The sequence below is a fragment of the Astatotilapia calliptera genome, chromosome 16 (genome assembly GCF_964374335.1).
Source record: "Astatotilapia calliptera chromosome 16, fAstCal68.1, whole genome shotgun sequence".
Taxonomy (NCBI): domain Eukaryota; kingdom Metazoa; phylum Chordata; class Actinopteri; order Cichliformes; family Cichlidae; genus Astatotilapia; species Astatotilapia calliptera.
The window spans coordinates 36,469,616-36,489,246 of NC_137437.1; the positions used below are offsets into that span (position 1 = coordinate 36,469,616).

The window sequence follows — 19,631 nt, forward strand, 5'->3', positions numbered from 1 at the left end:
AGATAATGATGGTTTTTGTAGACGTAGCAAAATCAGGGGGAATGTTAGGAAGGACAGAAGGAAGGAAGCAGATTGGAAAGAAACGGCACGAACGATGGCGAACGATAAGATAGCAGCTGAAAAAATAAACAAAATGGACGCAGGCGGGAGACGACGCTGAACGCAGCGACGAGGTGAAGAAGAGAGGGAGGTTACAACACTCACAAACAGCACAAAGCTCGCACATGCTCAAGCTTCCGTAAATTTGCAGGGCTTTGGTGATGTGCTGAGGGATTACAGGAGGCTTAAGCCAGCTCTCACAACATAATGTTAGGTAAATTATCCATAATCACTTTTCTGCCTCAGCGATAAAACAATAAATGAAGAAACATGTTCTTAAGATAAACGGCTCCCTGCTCCCACTTTTATGAGAGAAACATGCTGAACTAACAAGTCGCAGCTCACTGTAAGCATCACCACAGTGACAGCATTAGAAAGTGGGGAGGAAGAGAGCTCTGACAGAACCAGGCTCAGTCAGGGTCCCGGTAGTTCCTGTTACGGTTTCAGGTGTTCCTACTTCTTAGATGAGGAAGCTGTGACGATATAAACATCCTGGTCATGTTGCACATGCTACACTGTCTAACGTGGACATTTTCACATGTGATCATAATGAGTTTACTAGGAAACAGTTATCAAAGAGTGCAGTTTGTGTAAATCCTCTTTTTATAGACGTGCCCAGGAAATATAAATACGCTCTTTTAAACTGCGCCCTGATCACGTGTGGCCCTGCTGCTTGTAGCTGCTGATAACTACTGTCTGTTTCTTACACAGACCCCCATCAGCAGCTGTATAACATTTATAAATGCTTTTGTGAATAAGCTTTATTAACTTTGCACATTTAAATGTATTAGCTCGATGTGCGCACAGAGCCAGCACAGCAGAGCAGACTGTAGCTAACAGGATCAAGAACTCATTGAAGCATTGTTAAAACACAAATGAAGTTTCTCTCCAGTGTTATTAAGGTAGGCAGTGAGATGCAGCTGTCTCCTGAGCTGGACCAATAACATGTCGTGATGCATCAGTCAACCCATGACACACGGGTGCTGCTGGTTAGCCGAGCTTTAGAGGAAAATATTACGAGCAGCGTGCAGATTAGGATCCAGACGCGCTGGAAGCATCTCTGTGCGATAGACGGGATCGCATCCTCTCACGGTTACAAAGGACAAGTACACGTAAAACTGCCCTGCAGTCCGTGCATCAGAGTCACAGCCTGCAGCCTGATTCTGTTTGAAAGTATTCACTTTAAAAAATGTTCATTGATATTTCAATAATACTTCACGAGTGTCTGTGTTGTTTTCCTCCAGCAGCTCAAGGCCAACAGTCCACTTGTATAACAGGAGATTTTTAATTAACCTGCAGTGCACACAGCTCAGCTCCACGTGCCTTTAAATGAGCCTGCGTGTGATATTTTGTATGAAACATAAAGAGCTGTTTAAGTCAGTCAGGGCGGAGCTATCCATCAATAACAAGTCCCAGTACCAGCACGGCCATCAGGATTCATAAACCATTGTAGCTAACACGATCGATTACTCTGTAAGTGCAAATGTTGTAGTGACAGGTACAGCTGCTCATCATCATCTCAAACCTTTAGAAAAACTGGAAAGTGCGTCCACGGTTTCCACCCAACATGTGAGCGTACTCCACTACTTCACCCAAGTGGCCTGTTATTTTTGGAAGCCAGGAAATAACAGACCATAACTGCCTCAGTGATGAGCCAAGCCCGTGTCACTGCCTATTGATAATCGCTTTAGGTGTCAGAACTCTTGTCTTGCTTCAGTGCTGAGTCGGAGCCAGAATCTGCAGCGTCTCTGTGCTCGTCAGGGCTGCTAATGTGCTGACGCTCCGGGGCCAAACAGCAGTGCTAAAGCTGCGCATGGCACTCCCCGCAGCTCATGCGGTTAGTAATGCTTGTTGCCTGATGGGAAAGCACAGCCACTGATTGAGTTTATCCAATCAGATGGGGTGTTTTTACGTGCCATATATTTATAAAATGCACTTGCTTTGTCGTTTACTGCAGAATCTTGGATGTGTGAGGACGCAGCTGCCTTTGCTTCATTTGCTTTTAATTTAGTCTCTTTATTTATTTTATTTATGTGTTTTTTCGTGTTGGAAATTCAGAGACTGCATAATGGGCGCTAATGATCATCTGCTGCCAGGCTGACAGTCTTGTGAAGATGTATTATTAAGACACGAGTGTGTCTGTGCAGAGTTCAGGTCCTGTGTACACACACTGGTTATAACTGCATCACATTACTGATATATTCATATTGTCTGACTGTAAAGCTGTAGGTGTGCACGAAGACCTTTCAAAGATCGGAGGGTGAAGGGAGCCCCTCAGCGCGCAGAGCCCCCTGAGTCGTTGTGATATTGGCTAAATAAATAAAAGCGATCTGATGTGACTGGCCTTAATAACCGTCTGAGTCATCTGGGTCTATATGACGGCACCTCTTTCCCCCTCAGTTTAGAGCCGCACGGCTCCGTTTGTTTAGGCCTCATTTTGTCAGGATTAATGTGTTGCTTTCATAAATAAGCTGTACGGTGCAGCCGGCTATCGGAGGCCATCAAAGATCGATTCGACCTCCAATCACAAACCTGTCATTAAAAAACGCCACATCGCGCATTTCTGTGGGTGATTTTTGGACACGTGCTCATCACCACGTGAGACCAGGGGTGGAAACGAGGACGTGACTGGCTCATGAACGCAATCAAGTCATAGAAAACATGACTTTATTATAACAGTGAAAGAAATGAAATCCAACGCGAGCGCAGGAAACGTTTTCACTGTGAATTTGTCACATTCACAAAAGTTTACAAACCACAACATGAGCGTAAGCTCCGTCAGGTGTTTACGGCGCACGTTTCCAATAGTGACACATTATCACTTGGCTCGTACTTCGGTGATGGCTGAAGGCAGTCGCCCAAACACTGCGCCCACACGTGCACGCGCTCTAACAACCCAGTTGCTGTTGGATCTATAGTCTGGCGAACGCGGCGTGCTGATCATATCCATCAAATAACAAACAAGAAAAACCTGCGTCTGTGCTGACAGCCAATCTGGCGTTTGTTTGGAAAGACTTCATGTTAATGGCTTTAGTTCATTCTCACACAGTGGATCCACACATGCTGAGGTCAGGATGCGGTCAAGCAGCCATCAAGCATGCGTACAGTACATTCATGCTAATGGATTCCAAACAATGAAGTCATTGTGCTGCAAACGCACGCTGCCATCATGAATCCAAAGGTATCGCTTCTATTGCAACCTTATGCAAGAGTATGATACAGTGCAGAGCAGATTTTAGCTTCAGCGAGTTGATGTCCTACTTTCTAAATTCCCTCTGTTCTCCCTGTTATTTCCCCTCTCTCTCTCGTTGGCTTTCTCCGTTCCTGCTTAGAAATGTAAACTGTGTGGTTGACAAATGGTGAGTCACAATGTGGGAAGATAAATCAGCCAAGAGCCCGTCTCTCTCCTCCTCTCCTCGCAGGAGTCTTTGCGTTACCCTCGTGTTCGCACATGTACACCTACACCGATCGCCTGCTCGCACTCGGGGGCGAGCATCCTTTTCTAAACAGCCCACAACACCTCTTCCAACCTCACGCTTGCCTTTTCTCTCACATGCGTGTTACGTGGAGCGTGTGCACAGCCACACACAAACACAGATTCATCGCCGAGCTCGTAACGCTGTCTGCATGTTTCGGTCTCTATAAAGCCACAGGCGGTGTTACAGAGGAGATTAGAGCGCCGTTGTGCCGAGACGTGACTCATTCACCCCAAATGTTTAGAACGACCAAAAAGCGAGCATCCCGTTTAACGGGGGGAAGGAAGGAAGGTCTGAAAGAAAACAGAGAGCCAGTACGATCCAGCACGCTGATGGATGACAACATCTCAGATGGTAATTGTGATGAATATCAGTGCGGATGCTAATGACAGTGAGTACACTCGTCTAATTGCTCATTATAATCCAGATGGCCTCGCTGATACATCATGGGAGCTCATGACATTGGTTCTTCTTTCCTGAACCAATTACATGCTGTTTGGACCTCAAATGCCCAAATTCAGTCACAGCCAACATTAACCGGCTTTAAATCCTACAAAGCTTCACATGAGGAAGCTTACATCGGCGCGGTCAGTCTGCAGCTCATCACACTGACGTCCTTCTAAATGTAACGATTGTCTTTACAACAGAAATCCTTTCAGAAAGTCTCCAAACGCTGCTTTTCTGCCCTGCAGATGCTCCGCCAGGCCGGCTTCAGCCGCTGCTCCTTTGTGGCTCCCTGCCTTCGATTCTGTCCTCAGTAAGTGAAAAACATCCTCTGCTGGGCTCAGATCAAACGGCTGACCCGAACGTCCCATTTTTCTAACCCTTTTTTTCCAAAGTAGGACAATGAACCCGCGGTGCTGCTGCAAAAAGACAAAAACTGTGTCGCTGCCAGAATCCTTACGGGTCTGATTGCGGCGCGTGGCCCATCATTCGCTCTCATATTAAACTTTGAATCCTTGTTTTTGTTTGTTTCCTCGTTTCGCTCAGAATGCACGAGAGCCGTGGACTCGTTAACAAAACGAGGTCGGGTTTGATCCGGTCTCAGTGTCCCTCTCTCACTCCCTTTAGATTCTGCTGGGCTTCTCCTACGACCTCTTTCACAGCCTGACCTGCAGCCTCCTCTTATCTGTCTCTCAGCATTTGTTTCTCTGTAATCTTCCTTTTTATCGTTCCTCTTCATCTTTCAGGGGCAGAAGCAGATAAAAGAGCCACCTGCCGGCCCGAGCGTGACACAAGGAAGCCGGGGAAACAGCAGCATTTGCATATCAACACTCTGCTGTGAAGTATGAGCGCCATGAAACGAGCTCGGTACGAGATACAGAAAGCCTCGTTTTAAAAGGCGCGGCGTCCCTGCATGTTTGTAAATCATCAGCCAGCGCCTCCTGTGTGCTTAACTACTACAGTCAGTATTTATTAAATGATTACCATGTTGGAGTCAGAGCAGAGACCAAATCACGTACATGTGAGCAGCTCTGACCATCGACTGGTGCCACACTCACAGTGTACAACATTTAGGCCAGTTTAAAGTCCCTCTGTGAAGCACATGCATGTATTTAACCACTCAAATGTGATTTGGAGATATCGTGCACGTAATCAGCTCGGATAAAAACCAGCAGGTTTTAAAGAGCTTTTTAGCACCATTTTTGTGATTGTTCAGATATTCCACAGGTCGGTCCAGAGTTCTCCGAGTGTCGTCTCTCTCATCACGTCTCTGATCAACGGTTGCTTCTGATTATAATGTCTGCCGACAGCTTCGAGAGTCTCCGCCTGCTGACTGCGACACGCCGCGGCCCTCAGCCCGGAGCGAAGTGGACGGGCTGGACGGGCGGGGGACACGCAGAGGTTCTCTGATTAGCTCCAAACTCGTGTGTTAAACGGGAACGACGAGCAGAGCGCTATCATGAGGTGGACGTGTTTCTGTCATCTGGCAAGAAACTTTGTTTACATTTCCAAAAGTGCGTGGTGTCATTTATTCATTCCTCCCACATCCCACACACATCCCACACATCTAACAACACAGGTGAGGACGTGTGGGTGCAGGCCAACCGTCCAGCTACACCGTGGGTGGTGTCTTACTCCACATCACCGTGGCTTACTACATGTACGTGGTAGCTGTACCTCAGGAACACGTGTTTCATGGGGGCTTTGAGACTTCACATCCAAAACATGATGCCAGATCTTTCACATTCATTCATGGAGTGAACGCGTTAAAGTCTCCATCAGGAAATAATCATTCATCAGCTTCAGCTTTGGACACTTTGTAGCTCCTCCATCAAACACACACACACACACACACACACACACACACACACACACACACACACACACACACACACACACACACACACACACACCACTCCACCTGCAGACGTTTTGTCCAGATCCCACAAACAAACAGACACGTGACCAGATGGACACAACAAAAGTCTCTTTGTGTTCTCGAGCAGATGACAAAACGCGGCGGCTCCGCGGCGGCCCCGCTGCTGGCCCCGCTGCTGGCCCCGCTGCTGGCCCCGCTGCTGGCCCCGCTGCTGGCCCCGCTGCTGGCCCGGCCGACGAGGTGAGGAATCAGATTAACAGGGGAGGCAGCTGGCACGAGTGCAGCCCTTTGGCTGGGAGCTGCTGTTTTGGAGATAGACAAAATGAATTAATGAGCTAATGTGCTGCTCGTGACAGCCATGGTGGTCACGGCACCTTTGCTGTGCGGGCCCAGGACATCACATTAGTGCTGTCCTCAGCACAGCAGGCCGCAGTGCGCTGTCATTGAGCTTTATTGTGCTAAAAATAAAAACATGTCTTATTTTGTTCTGTGTGTTGGTTTGGGGTCCATGCACTGCGTTACTGATTCGGGGGAGTGTTACAACAAGTGGTCGGGGTTTAGCAGTTACATTAGACAAATAACTTCTGCACGTGTGTTTCCGTTTATCTGATAAATGAAACAGATGGTCAAGTACATCTGGGCTGTCCACATGAGACATTTATGGTATCCATGGCAACATGGCAAAGCCAGACTCAGCCCTCTTTGTGAATGGTACTTACATCCCCACCACCCTTCACAGCGAACACGTCTCCTTTCTGATTCTGCAGACACTTGACGTGTCAGTTATCTTTGTGATGCACCGAAAAAAAACCGGAGACGGATGAAGGCGAAGCTGCGCCCGTGACGGACGCTGCGTGAAACATTCAGCTCAGTTACAGATATGTTTGGATGCTTTTGTGACAACATCTGCATCTCTTTAAAAAGAATTTGTTTGATGTTTGAAATACTCGATCTGTTACACGATTCACGTTTCGCACGTTATCTTTAATGCACCGGTACGTGTGATACCACAGCGTTTACAGCTTAACTGCTTTAACCTTCCATGTTTGTGATATTGTGAAGAGTCCAGCTACTGTACAGGTCCAAACGTTTGCATTAATCCGAGTATGAAAGGAAGCAGTCAGGGAGAAAGACGCAGTAATAATAATAAAAACTCTCAAAGTCTGTAAATATATCCAAATAATTTCATAATGCACGACAGTTATACCCAATTACTCTTGACCATAATCAGCTTCTCCCCACACTGTTTGAAAAGATAATAGAAATCTAATCTAATGCGTGCTGCACCACTGCTGCCAGAATGCAGAACCTTCCTGAGTCAAATTATGCAACACTGCAGGTGAGGCCTCCCCATGTTGTGACTGAGAGCCAAATTTCAGACACGTTGAGAACGTTAAAGTGGAGCTAAAAGCTCATTTATGGCTCCTTGCAGCGCAGGGCAGCTCCGTGGTTAGCACGGCTGCCTCACACAGAAGGTCCTGAGCTCGACTCAGCCGTCCTGTGTGCAGTTTGTGTTCTTCCTGCTTGTGTGGGATCTCTGCAGGTACCTTCTTCTGATTGGCTGCAGCATGCTACAGACATGCTGGCATATTTTCCGACATATAGCAGAATCTCAATCTCCTTTTTAAGAAGGAAGAGTTGCCTCTTTATTGTTCTCATTACTTGACTTTTTAATTTGACTGCAGGTACGAAACACGGCCAATCAGAGCGGGCGATCTTCAGCTGTGCAGCAGCGCGCGCAGTTTCTCGTGCCGAGCAGCTCGTTGTGTCTTATCTGCGGCTCTGAAACAGATTTGCTCTGGTCCTTGTCTGCTCGTGGTGAAGTGAGCATTGCATTCTGTCATGAGTGTAAATGCATATATGCTCACACCTCCACCCTCACGTGGAGTAAACACGTCCTGGCGCTGCCGTGTCACATAATGGAAAAGGACATGAAGCTCATCTAATTAATCAGACTTTAAGACTCTGTGTACTGTTGCACCAGCAGCACAACTAATTGCATTTGCAGGATTCGTTTGCAGCAATGATAGCGGCATCAACTGCATCCAGTCAGACCTCGGATAATTCCCACTAAACTATAAACGTGTTAGACTGTGATAGCGTGCAAGAGGAGAAAAATCAAACTGCTTCAACATAAAATCGCACTAATGAGGATGATTAGAAAGCAAAGTGGCTGCATGGCCTGCACACATAATTAAATGTAAGGCATCCTTAAGAATTCTTCACTTGTAATTCAAAGTGTTTCATCAAACAGAACGCTGATGACATCATTTCTTTATTCGTCATGTGTCCATTTTTGTCAGCGCACTGTCTGCATCACAGAGGTGGGAACTAGCAAAGTACAAATACTTTGTTACTGGACTTACACGTATCTGTACTTTACTTGAGCATTTACTTTTCTGACTACTTTTTATTTTTACTCCCGACATTTGAACACAAATATCTCCTTTCTTTACATTTATACAATAGTATGTAAATGATATATACACGTTATATACTGTCCACTCCCCACATGTTCAAAGCAGGCTCCGTACTTGATGTTCAGCAGTAACATTTATGGTGTTTATACTCGGGAGGAGCGACTGCAGGTCCATAAGCTGTGTTAGCGGCACTTCAGCATCTAGCTAGCTCTGCTGAAGAGGAGCGAGCATGAAGGGAGTAACAGCTTTAAGTGTCAGGTCATTTGAAATGCAGCGTTTCTACGAGCTCACCAAACAACACACAAACTGTGTGTTTGCAGTTTGTCTCACAGTGTGTTGCAGCTAAAGGTCCGGCTGCTTTTCACAGGGAGAGAAAAGACAGATGAGCTACGTCCACTCAGAGATGGAGAAAGATAAGAAAGAAGGACAGGAGAGCTTAGAGTTAGAGGCAAGGATGCTCAGTGACATCTGATAACTGCAGATTTGAATTTAACATGCGGTTTAATCACATATTGGATCCGTATGTGGCGTGTTTTAATAAATTATGGATTTTCATACAAAACAGACTAAGAATGGTTGGTAGCTACGGTTCACTTTCTTACTTTGAGCTCAGAGTCGGTACTTTTTAATGTTTACTTGGGTAAAAAAGTGGCTTCAATACTTTTACTGGAGTATTTTTAACACTAGTATCTGTACTTGTACTTAAGTACAGAAAGTCTGTACGTGTCTGTTGTTTAACCTTCTGTGATCAGCAGGTTAAACAACACTTTGGCTCAGGTAGAAAGTCTGATACTCAGCCTGCCATCCAGGAGAGGTTACAGGAACAAAACAAGTATCTTATTTTATTCTGCTACTCTGTTCTTCAGCACGCAGTGCAAAGTATTTATTTCATTATTATACAGCATAGTTGGGTATAGTTATACTTACTCACAGGTCGTTCTTTGAATGTTGCAGTCAGCAGGACTCTTCATTCTGGATGAAGATCTAAAGGTCGGATGGCTGAGAAGGCACAGTCTGCAGCGACCTGCAGGACGTTTGTTGTCCTGCGGTCTCCATAGAACAGCGTCTCAGACGTTCTGTATGTTTGGGGCTCAAACTTCTGACAGCAGCTGACAGAGTGGTGCTGAGTGACGGCTGTGCTGTAAATGAGCAGAGCTGGCACGCACTCGTTGGATGGATGGCAGCGAATCCAAACTCCTCAGATGCAAACTTCTCAGCCACAGATGGAAACTCCAACTTCACACGAACGTCGGATCAGATCACAGAAGCTGAATTTTTCCCTCTGTAGTCTGTAGTAAACTCTCAGGCCAAAGACTACATTTTGCTTTGGAAGCTTTGTGGACACCTGAGGAGGTGGACTCCAACAGGTGATGACTGCATGCTAATCAGGTGAGGTCTGCAGACCTGCCAACAGGTGTAAATGTTCATGCAGCTGGTAAATGCAACCAGCACCGAGCTGTCCTCTGTGTGTAGGACACATGCACACTTCTTATTATTTCTTTGTAATTTGCTCAGAGATGGGAAACAGGTGCAGCGATGTATCGAAGCATGTGCAAACACAAACAACAGAAACAGTTTTTACACAGGAGGACGCTCCGAGCTCTTCTTTGGATGTTTCTGCCTTCAGCTCTGTTCTCTGTCAGGATGACCCCACAGTGTTTGTGTGCTGGGGGAGGCCCATCCATGACGGACAGACTTCCTCTCTGTGTTTCTTTCTCTGTGCTTTTACTGCACTGGCAGTGTGACCCGTGGCAGGTGTGTATCAGATGTTTGTAGGCCTCACACTTTGTCCTTTGTCCTCTACTCGTTGAGGACACACTGTGCTGAAATCTGCAATGTTTTCAGCTCTTTTTGAATCAACTTGTTGGTGCAAAAATTCCATTTTATGTCAAACTGTGGTACCTTTCATGGTTTCTACTTCACTAAGTTCACACCTTTGAAGCTACAATATCAAAATCTGAAATGTGCACAGAGACGTATAACTGGATGTACAAAGAGCTCGATGTTTGAATTTCCTTCTGCTTCCATTCGGAGCTCCTCTCACAGTCGAGCTGAGGTTGGCGACCCCGCTGCGATATTTCTCCAAAAATATCAGGACATTTTCAAGTCCTGTTTGTTGGTTTGTGTTTGGGTAAATGTGAGCGCATGCAGCTTTGTGGGCCACGGGGCCGATGAGTAACACGGCTCAGAAAGTTATTTTACTGAGGAACAAAACACTATTTACACATATCAGTACTCACAGCTAAATGTCAAAGCAAGCCGGCGCCTTTTAAAATGTTGCATGTCAGAAACAAAGAGAGGAACAGAATCTGTGTTGCTGTCCACACGAACTGCATGCAGCTCACGCTACGAGCTCATGTTTTTCCCGTGTGCGTGACATCTCTCCTGCACAGACAGGCCGCAGACGCTGCTGTGCTAATGTGCTGCCGATGCTCCACCTCCTGTGAAGACTCGAGGCGTCAGGCGGCCGTGGCTCGAGTTAGAGAGATAAAGAACAAAAGATAAAGGAGGATCTCGTAGCACAGGCCAGTGATTCTGTTTCCCCTCGTTCACTGTCTCTAATGTCACAGTGCAGCAAACACGTCTCACTGACCTTTGTGCTGTAAAAGCCTGAATGCAATCTTTAAGCATCACCTGCAGACAAAGGTCGCCGCCCTGCTTCACCTGTTTATCCTGGAAAACTACAAACCAGCATTTCAACAACAACACGTCCGTTTCTTTTATTGTTCTGCACATTTTCTGCACCTTAGATGTGAAATCAGTCCAAAGTGCATCCTGCTGCTGGCTGAGAGATTATGTGAAATGACACATGAGCCACTTCATTTATTATCATTTCTTCTTCTCCTGACAATCAGCGGCAGAGTGACTCTGCTGCACGCGCTCGTTTCTCTGCCAATCAGGACAACACCCTGAATCTTCACTCTCCACACGCCTGTTGTTACTGCCTGATTCTAGCCAGTGTGTGTTCATGTGTGTGTGTGCAACATGGCACCCACAGAGTCTCGGGGCTCATCGTGGAGTCTGGGATTCTGAAAATCCACCGAGGAGCTGCACGTATGTCCTGTAGTTTCATCTACAGTATGCAGTGTATTATTCAGCAGTAGGCGGTCACTGAAATAGACCATCGGCATTTCCTACAGTGTTCTCAGTGCTGCTATTAATAGGCTGCTGACCTTTCATTCTTTGAATACCTCTTCATCTGTAGCAGAGGGGACAAAGGACCACAGACCAAACACAACAAGTTAAAACAAGATAAAGGTGAAGTAAATGGCACCGGTTCTGACATAAACGGTAGTAACCAGACTGAAAAGCAGCGCACATTTCAGGTGCTTTTTTTTTCCTGAGCTGTGATACACTTTGGATTCCAGCCAATCATTTTACGTTTCTGAGGATAGTAGGCGGGCCCAGGTAGGTACGTTCTTTTAGAGCAGAGCTACAGATTAAAAATGTCCAAGGCGAAGCGGTCAAAGTCTGGCTGTACTTCACAGCAAAAGATGCAAACTCAGCAGCAACAAGTGCTTTAAGCTGATACTGTGATACTGTCAAAGGAGGTAACACCTCGAATCCGATGACGTATAGCATTTTGTTAAAGCTGAGAAATGCGCCGTATTTGATAGCTTGCTGCGAGACCTCACACCGAGCACATCTACTGCGGGTGTGGTGCCTGTTATCGGACCGGAGTTAGCAACATCCCCCAAAAACCCGAAGAGGAGAGTCCTGGCCCCTAGCCCTGCCAGTGTAGCAGGAATGATGAGGATGATGATGCAGCAGCAGCCGTTCTTCTCTGCGTGAGTAGCTTCATGTTGTTCGTGTGTAATTTACGTTGAGTAGGCTAACCACGTTATTACATTAATGCATGTAAGGTGAACTAGCAAACATCATCATAGCTACATGCGGCTGTCTTCTTGTTTGATGGCAGATACTCCCTTCACCCTGGCCAAAAAGGCTAAAATGACCAAAGAAAAAGTGGAAAACAGCTAAACATGAGAGGCTTTTGGACAAAGTTTGTGTTCTCCATTCTTTAAGCACCGGCACCGTTTCAAAAGTACCGGTTTAGTACTGGTATCGGATAAAACCTAAACGATACCCATCCCTATCTGCAAATCAGCGTGGCTCAGCCTCTGCACTGCACTTTATGCTGCATGCCATCATATTTGCTAATAAAGGACTGTTACAGAAAACACCAGCAGATCGCTGGTTGGTGAATAATGTATAAAGACGACCAAAGAGCTGAGCTTTTTAAGCTTTTCAAGCTTTTTATGTCAGATGTTGGAGACAGCAGACGTCAAAAAATTACAAGAAGGCAGAGAAGATGTAATTCTGCTTTTACTGTAGCAGAGCGAGGCGGGGGGAACAGCAGCCGAGGCTAGCACAGACACGAGGAAGAGGAAACAAGAAGAAAAAGCTCTAAGGACACCTAACAGGTACCAGCACACAGAGAAAGACCGCAAAGCATCATGGGACACCAGGTGCTCCTCTATATGGTGTAGTGCTGCTCTGGGAGTGTTACATAACAGCAATGCACTGGATGCATGCAGTTATAAAAATGTGGGACAGAAAGACGAGGACGTCGTATTACTGAGCGTCAGAGAAATAAAACAACGAGCACAGAATGAACAAAGATCAGTGATCTCACACTCAGCAGGTTTTCATGCACCACATGCACTGAGTCTCTCACTGCATTAAAGCAAAGCACTGCTGCACTGCTGTCTGTGCAGTGGAAAGTTTCAGGGCTGTTGCACATTTGGGAACAAGACACCACACCCCACTTCCACCCATGTGCTCACACTGTATGTGTGCAAGCACAGAGTCACTCCCACCGGACTCGTGCACCGTGTGAAAAACTGCGAGTGCTGCTGTGGAGCAAATCATCTGGACAGGCTCAGAAATAACTGCATCGGAAATATTTGACATTTATTTATTTTTGATTTTTAAAAACCAGAAATAATAGAGAGTAAAAACTTTAGTCACGACTCAAACAACAGCATTAGTGATCATAATTAAAGCAAACAGCTAATTGGTTCATGCTGGTCCTGCTGTCAGTAATTTATCATCACTGACTCTAAATGAGCCGCCATCTTTGCTCATACTGTGCCATTGGTCCTGCCCACCTGACGGGGCGAGGTGAGTGCCGTGTGCCTCGTCACTTCCTGTCCCGCTCCCAGAGCACTGCTGCTCACCTGTGCTGTTAACCAGCAGCACTCGAGTTCACAAAGAGGCGGCAGCGAATCCTGTTACGTGTGATTCACCGAGTTAGACAGGAGGCGGGATACACGTACACTTTATTACGCACGTGCACATGTATCCATGGCAACAGGTGTGTTGGCAATTTGCTCAAATTTGAAAACAGATTTTTTTGCAGCAGCTGTGACAGAAAACATGTAAACAGAGTAAACTGTGTGCAAACACGCACCGCCCTCGTGATGTGGGCAGCATGTGACTGTGACACAGCGCCAGGAAGCTCACGCAGTCAGCAGAGATGGACGCCTAAGTCAGGAATATCTGTACTCCTGATTGTTCTTCTAGCAGCCAAAGCCCAGCTCTCTCTCTCTCTCTCTCACACACACACACACACACACACACACACACACACACACACACACACACACACACACACACTAATAACAGACTGTAACTGTGTGTTTGCAGACAGCTGCCAGCTCATGCTCCGTTGGCTAAATTAGGTTTACTAATTGCTTGCTGCTGGTCACTGAACAACATGTGGCTGATGAGGAGCTTCGTCCCCAAAAGTGCGACTGCAGTCTACCCGGCAACAAGAGCCCGGCTGTGCTCAGAACTTATCTGTCAACAAACTCGTGTCAGAGCAGAAGTCTTGAGCTGAGAGCAGAGGACACACAAAGGGATTTACTCTGTGTTGAAATCACACACAGACAGTTTTCAGCATCACGTGTTATTTAGAGCAGCCAGTGTAATCACCCCACTGCAGCTAAAGTAACACAACAGCCCCTCCTCCAAGGAATGATCTAAAGTACAGCATTAATAAATCGGCAGGTGAGTTCAGACTGAAGCAGCTCAGCATCGTCCTCAGAACAACACTTTATTTACTCTCACACTGAAGCGTACTGATCGGCAAGTATGGCTCAAATCAAAATCACAGTGATCCAGTGTTATTTGTCATGATATAAACTTATGACACTGCTTTGCTTTTAAACATGAAAATCAATTCTTAATATTTGACCACTAATTTAAAAAAAACTACAAAGCGCCACAAACAATAACCACATGTTAGTTATGATCGCACACGTATGTGCATCTGTCTGCGTATGTGCTTTGTTTTATATGTCCAAAATAAAATGTCATCATGATGAGGTGATGATGGTTTACAGGTAAAACAGTGACACCTGGGCCAACGTTCGCCGCTCTGATATCCACAGACAGCCTCGCCCGGCTCTCTGCGCTCTCTCACCTCGCTTTTGTTTTTCTGCTTCTGTCTGATCGACGGTTACGAGGCGACTGCCCGTCACAGAGCGATTCTATTACAAGAAGCCGTTACTGGAGCGACGTCCACTTCCACAGATCAAACACACACACACACCCATGTATCTGTGCAAAGGGACACACAAACAATACTGACACAGGCGCAGGGATGCACATTCAGAAGGCCAACACAGAGAAGCACACACACACACACACACACACACACACACACACACACACGCACACACACACACACACACACACGCACACACACACACACACACACACGCACACACACACATGCACACACACACACACGCACACACACACACACACACGCACACACACACATGCACACACACACACACACACACATGCACACACACACACACACACATGCACACACACACACACACACACACACATGCACACACACACACACAGACACATGCACACACGCACACGCACACGCACACACACACACACACACACTCGTCGGGCACTTTCTCGATTATATTTGTTCTCTGTAAACCAAATCTCAGCACGTGTTGGGCGTCTCGCTCAAAGCAGAGGGAGGAGCGTCCTAGGAGCCCACTGCAGAGAGCCTTGTTGCCAACCCACTGCGCCAACCCCGATGACATTGTTGCTATGCACTATTCATCAGAGCGGGACCGGTCCTGCTGTGACTGACTCAGCCATTGATGTTAAATACGTGACATAAAGACATGAATAACACAGCTGTCCACACCGAAACGCTCGCGCAGCTTCAGAGTTTCTTGGCGATGGAAGGGGAGGAGGGTTTCTTCCAGTCGCTGTTAAATCATGATTACACGTAGGAGGCAATTTGTCACTGGGGGAATACAAAAAGCACAACGACAGTATGTTGACAGTCTACTACGCAAAACACCCACAGCGTGGTTACGTGACTGCAGAGTAATTCTTCCAGGATGATGTGAGTTGGAGCGGCTACAGGTGAGGACAGGGTTCAGTTTGTTTATCTTTTTGATAATGAAGTCATGCTGAGATGTGTTCAAACACCTCTGTGTATTTGCTCTCACATTCTACGTTCATGTGCAGTGATGTAAGACGGTCTCAGTGTCACGTGTGACCCAAAAACAATTTAAATGATCATCATTCATGAAAAGGAGGAAAAACACCTGAATCTGAAACAATAAATGAAGGTAAACATAAAGTTAAGCTACGACACGAACAACCTCAACGTGTTTTCCAACTTAGCTTTTCAATTCAGTCTGTACAGCGCAGCGGTCCCCTCCAGGTGCTTTATTCTGTAAAGTAGAAACCCTACAACAATACAGAGAAAGGCCAACAATCAAACGACCCTCTGTGAGTAAGCACTTGGTGACAGTGGGAAGGAAAAACTCCCTTTCAACAGGAAGAAACCTCCAGCATAGCCGGGCTCAGGGAGGGGCGGAGCCATCTTTGACATACTTATAGGTGAATGAGTGGTGGTGTTATTGCAGACGGCGTTCTTCTGCCCACAGAGAGCAGCTCCAAACACCTCGAGCTGATGAAGTCAGGCTCAAAGCTAAACCCCAGACAACATAGCGTTAGCTTAAAACGGTCCGGTCTGTGTTTTGACCCGAGCTGTAGCGTCTGTGTTAATAAGCTGCTTGATTTGACACACTGGGACTTTCTCCGTGTTCCTCCTGCTGATTCTGTTTATCAAAGAATCAACGTTTGTTTTCATGGAGCAGATTTTTGCTTCAGTCTGGTTATAAAACGTAGTCACAGTGAGCTCCAGCACAGAGCAGCTGTGAGGATCATCTTTGTTTGTAGCTGGTAAAGATGTAAATGTCAGCAGAGAGCTGCGACTTAAATATCTGTTCTTGTGTACTTTTATCACCATCCTTAATAACGTAACTGAAGTTGCCTTTGTTCTCCACAGTGTGCCACCTCTATCCGTCTCTACCTTCATGCTTCTCTCACAACTTCTATTCCTGCTATTTCTAAGCCGCTGAAAGTCATCTCAGCTATCGCAGCAACTCCTCAACCCACCGAATCCACAGCGCTGCTTTGAGCCAGCTTCCCAAATCTGCTCTGAGTGTACGTAAGCACACTCGCCCCAAACACTGAAGCCCGGGAATCAGGTAAACCAGCATAAAGAAACAGAGCTGCTGTAATAAAATAAGATCACATTAACTGTTTGTTAGGTTGGTGATGAAGAGCAGCTCCAAGACTTAAGTAAATATGCATGAAGACGCCCACTTAGGTATAAAAAACAAAGATTCAGGATGAAAACAAAGCAAACAGATTCCACTGGGACTCCAACGTATTGATCACTGTTCAGGATGTACAGAGGCAGACCACACGCTGGGAAACCGACTTCCCACAGACGGCCCACAAACCCACAGTCCTGCAGTCAACAGTGTCATGTGAACATTAACTGTGATCGCTTTAACCAAGCATACATTTCTACATACATTTCAACCAGCCGTAGTAAAACAGCTAAATGAGAGGAAACTAGAGGAGAAACAAAAGGAGAGCGTTACAGAAGATGGCAGGTGAATGTTCAAAGCCTCGGGAGGAAGAGGACGGACACTGAGACAGGCTGTGAAGGACAGATGAAGGGTAAAGTGAATAAATAAAAGCAGAAACGGGGGAAGGTCCACGAGACAGAAGACGACAGCAGGCGAGGCAGATTGAGAAAGGGCAAAATCGAGGAGTGAGACCGAGAGAGAGCCAGAGAGTCTGTGACGGGTCGCTCGGGAGCCGAGGGAGGTGTGTGCAGCATGTCAATACAAATGCTAAGTCACTCAAGGGCTTCCATGCAGCTGCAAGCCCAGCCGAGCTCTACTGTCGGGTGTAGGACACAGCAGTGGGGACTAACGGCTAACTCATCTAAACCTGATCTCACCTGAACCAGGTTTAAAGCTTCTCAGCTCAGTTTGATCAAAGATGACAAGCAGATTAAATCAAAGCTACAGCGCGTCCCAATCTGCAACAAACCGAAAACCAGAGACATGGACCCCTCAGGTGTCTGAGAACACAGGTATCTGCTTCAGAGAAAGCCCAGAGGTGAAGGCACCGCAGTCACCTGAGAGAAGATCCAGCTCTGCAAACAAGCAGCTCCGGGCTTCAGCGGGGCCCGGGGATACGATTTTAGGGATAAATCAAACCGTAATTGATTAATCCGCCCATCACTTTATGAGTAAGCGCTGAAGGAGACTGCACACCTGCGCCAAGGCTGAAATCCACAGAAATATCTGGTGGTGTTTTCTTAGATTTCACAAGATCATTTTTCATACTTAATTTCAAATGTATTTGTGAAGGTAGCACGACGTGTGCTAGAAGAACCTGGGTTCAGGTCCTGGATGTAATCTGTCATCCATCCATAACAAGCACACACAGAGCTCTGTTCCTCCTGAATGTGAAGTCTGTAGCAATTACTGAGCCAGCTGCTGCATTTTCTCTTCCTAGAGGTAAAGTTTTAAAAAATCTGATTGGATAAATCTATTTTTATGATTGCGGGACGGTAACGCTTTAATATTTAAATCAAATCTAATACAAAGAAATAATTATGGAATGAAGAACATATTAAAAAGGAAAATGCTGGGATATTGATCGGCTGGAAGAACGGATTCATAGCAGAGATGAAGTATTTGGTTCAGCCGTTAGCTTTGTCAAATAGACACATATTCACACAGCGTCACGTCCACCTCTGACACTCTGGAGCTTTTACGCTTTCTTTCAGCACAGAAACCACTCGGCCCACTCGCACATCACCCCGGCGGGATGTCTGCGTGGCTGCTGCAGCGTCCGTGTTTGGTGCCTCTGCTGGAGGAGGACGCTTGGTGTTAACGAGGGTGTAACATCGTACCTGTGCTGCAGTTACTCGTCCTCCACCATCCCTGTGACCCAGGAGACTGTTGCAGGGTGAGTCTGCAACCAGACAAGTGAGTGACACGAAATGACAGGATAGAAAGAGGAAACAGAACCGGAGGGGGAGGTCAAAGGTCGGAGCTGCGGAGGCCCCTGCTCGGTTTGTACAGGAGGAGAGACATAACACAGTGGGAGCCGCCTGCTTCTGTGGCAGCAGTAAAGTATTTACAGTAAATACATTAAGTCTGTGTTCTGTGTGTGATCAGAGGTCATTGCTGTGTGTGTGGGCGGGGCGAGTGAACAGGAAGTAAAGGATACATTCGTACTCCACCAGATCTCGAACCGATGGCCAGGATCTTCTGCACGGGGTCAAAGGCCAAAGCGGTGGGCTGGTAAGGGAAACCATGACGCACCGTCTGCAAAGAAACACACAGATCATCTTGATTTATAACAGTGATGTCAAACAGGAAGCAGGAAATGCTTCGTTTCAGCGTGACTCCAGCTGCAGAGGTGTGGTTTCAGCTTCAACACGTTTAGTCTCACTTTGAATGAGGTCACACTCTACAACACTGAACTCTTAAACATGACTAATGACACCAAAAGGACTCAATCGTTTTCATTTTTACCACATTTTAACGTGAGCACATATTTTATGTGAACACATTTTGTGAATGATGACAATCATTTGTGTGCCTGCTGCTGTGCTGTTCATTAACTGAACCCAGTAATAACACACAAACACTTGTGACTGCAGTGCTTCTGTTTTCTGTGACTGAGGTTAAGCTTTAAAATGACCGACGGTGAGGGCAGCAGCGAAGAATACGCAGGGCTGCGTGTAGATGCGGCTCGAACTGAGCATCAGAGTGAGGACCAAATGGGATTTAAGTGACTTTGAACATGGTGCTGCCAGCAGACTATTACAGAGTGTTGATCTGCTGGGATTTTCCCACACAGCCATCTCTGAGGTTTACAGAGACGCTTCAGAAAAACAGAAAATATACAGTTTTAGACAACAGGTGAGTGTAAAAGTGCAAA

At 46.4% G+C, this 19,631-nt stretch overlaps 1 protein-coding gene across 1 annotated transcript in view; it reads right to left on the minus strand.

The window, feature by feature from the left end:
• Positions 1-19,631, minus strand: part of LOC113008286 (syntaxin binding protein 5L) — a 149,091-nt gene that overhangs the window by 114,215 nt on the left and 15,245 nt on the right. The window contains exon 2 of the mRNA XM_026145592.2: positions 18,915-19,012. Within this exon, the coding sequence (XP_026001377.2) occupies positions 18,915-19,012 (98 nt within the window). The remainder of the gene's footprint in view (positions 1-18,914; positions 19,013-19,631) is intronic.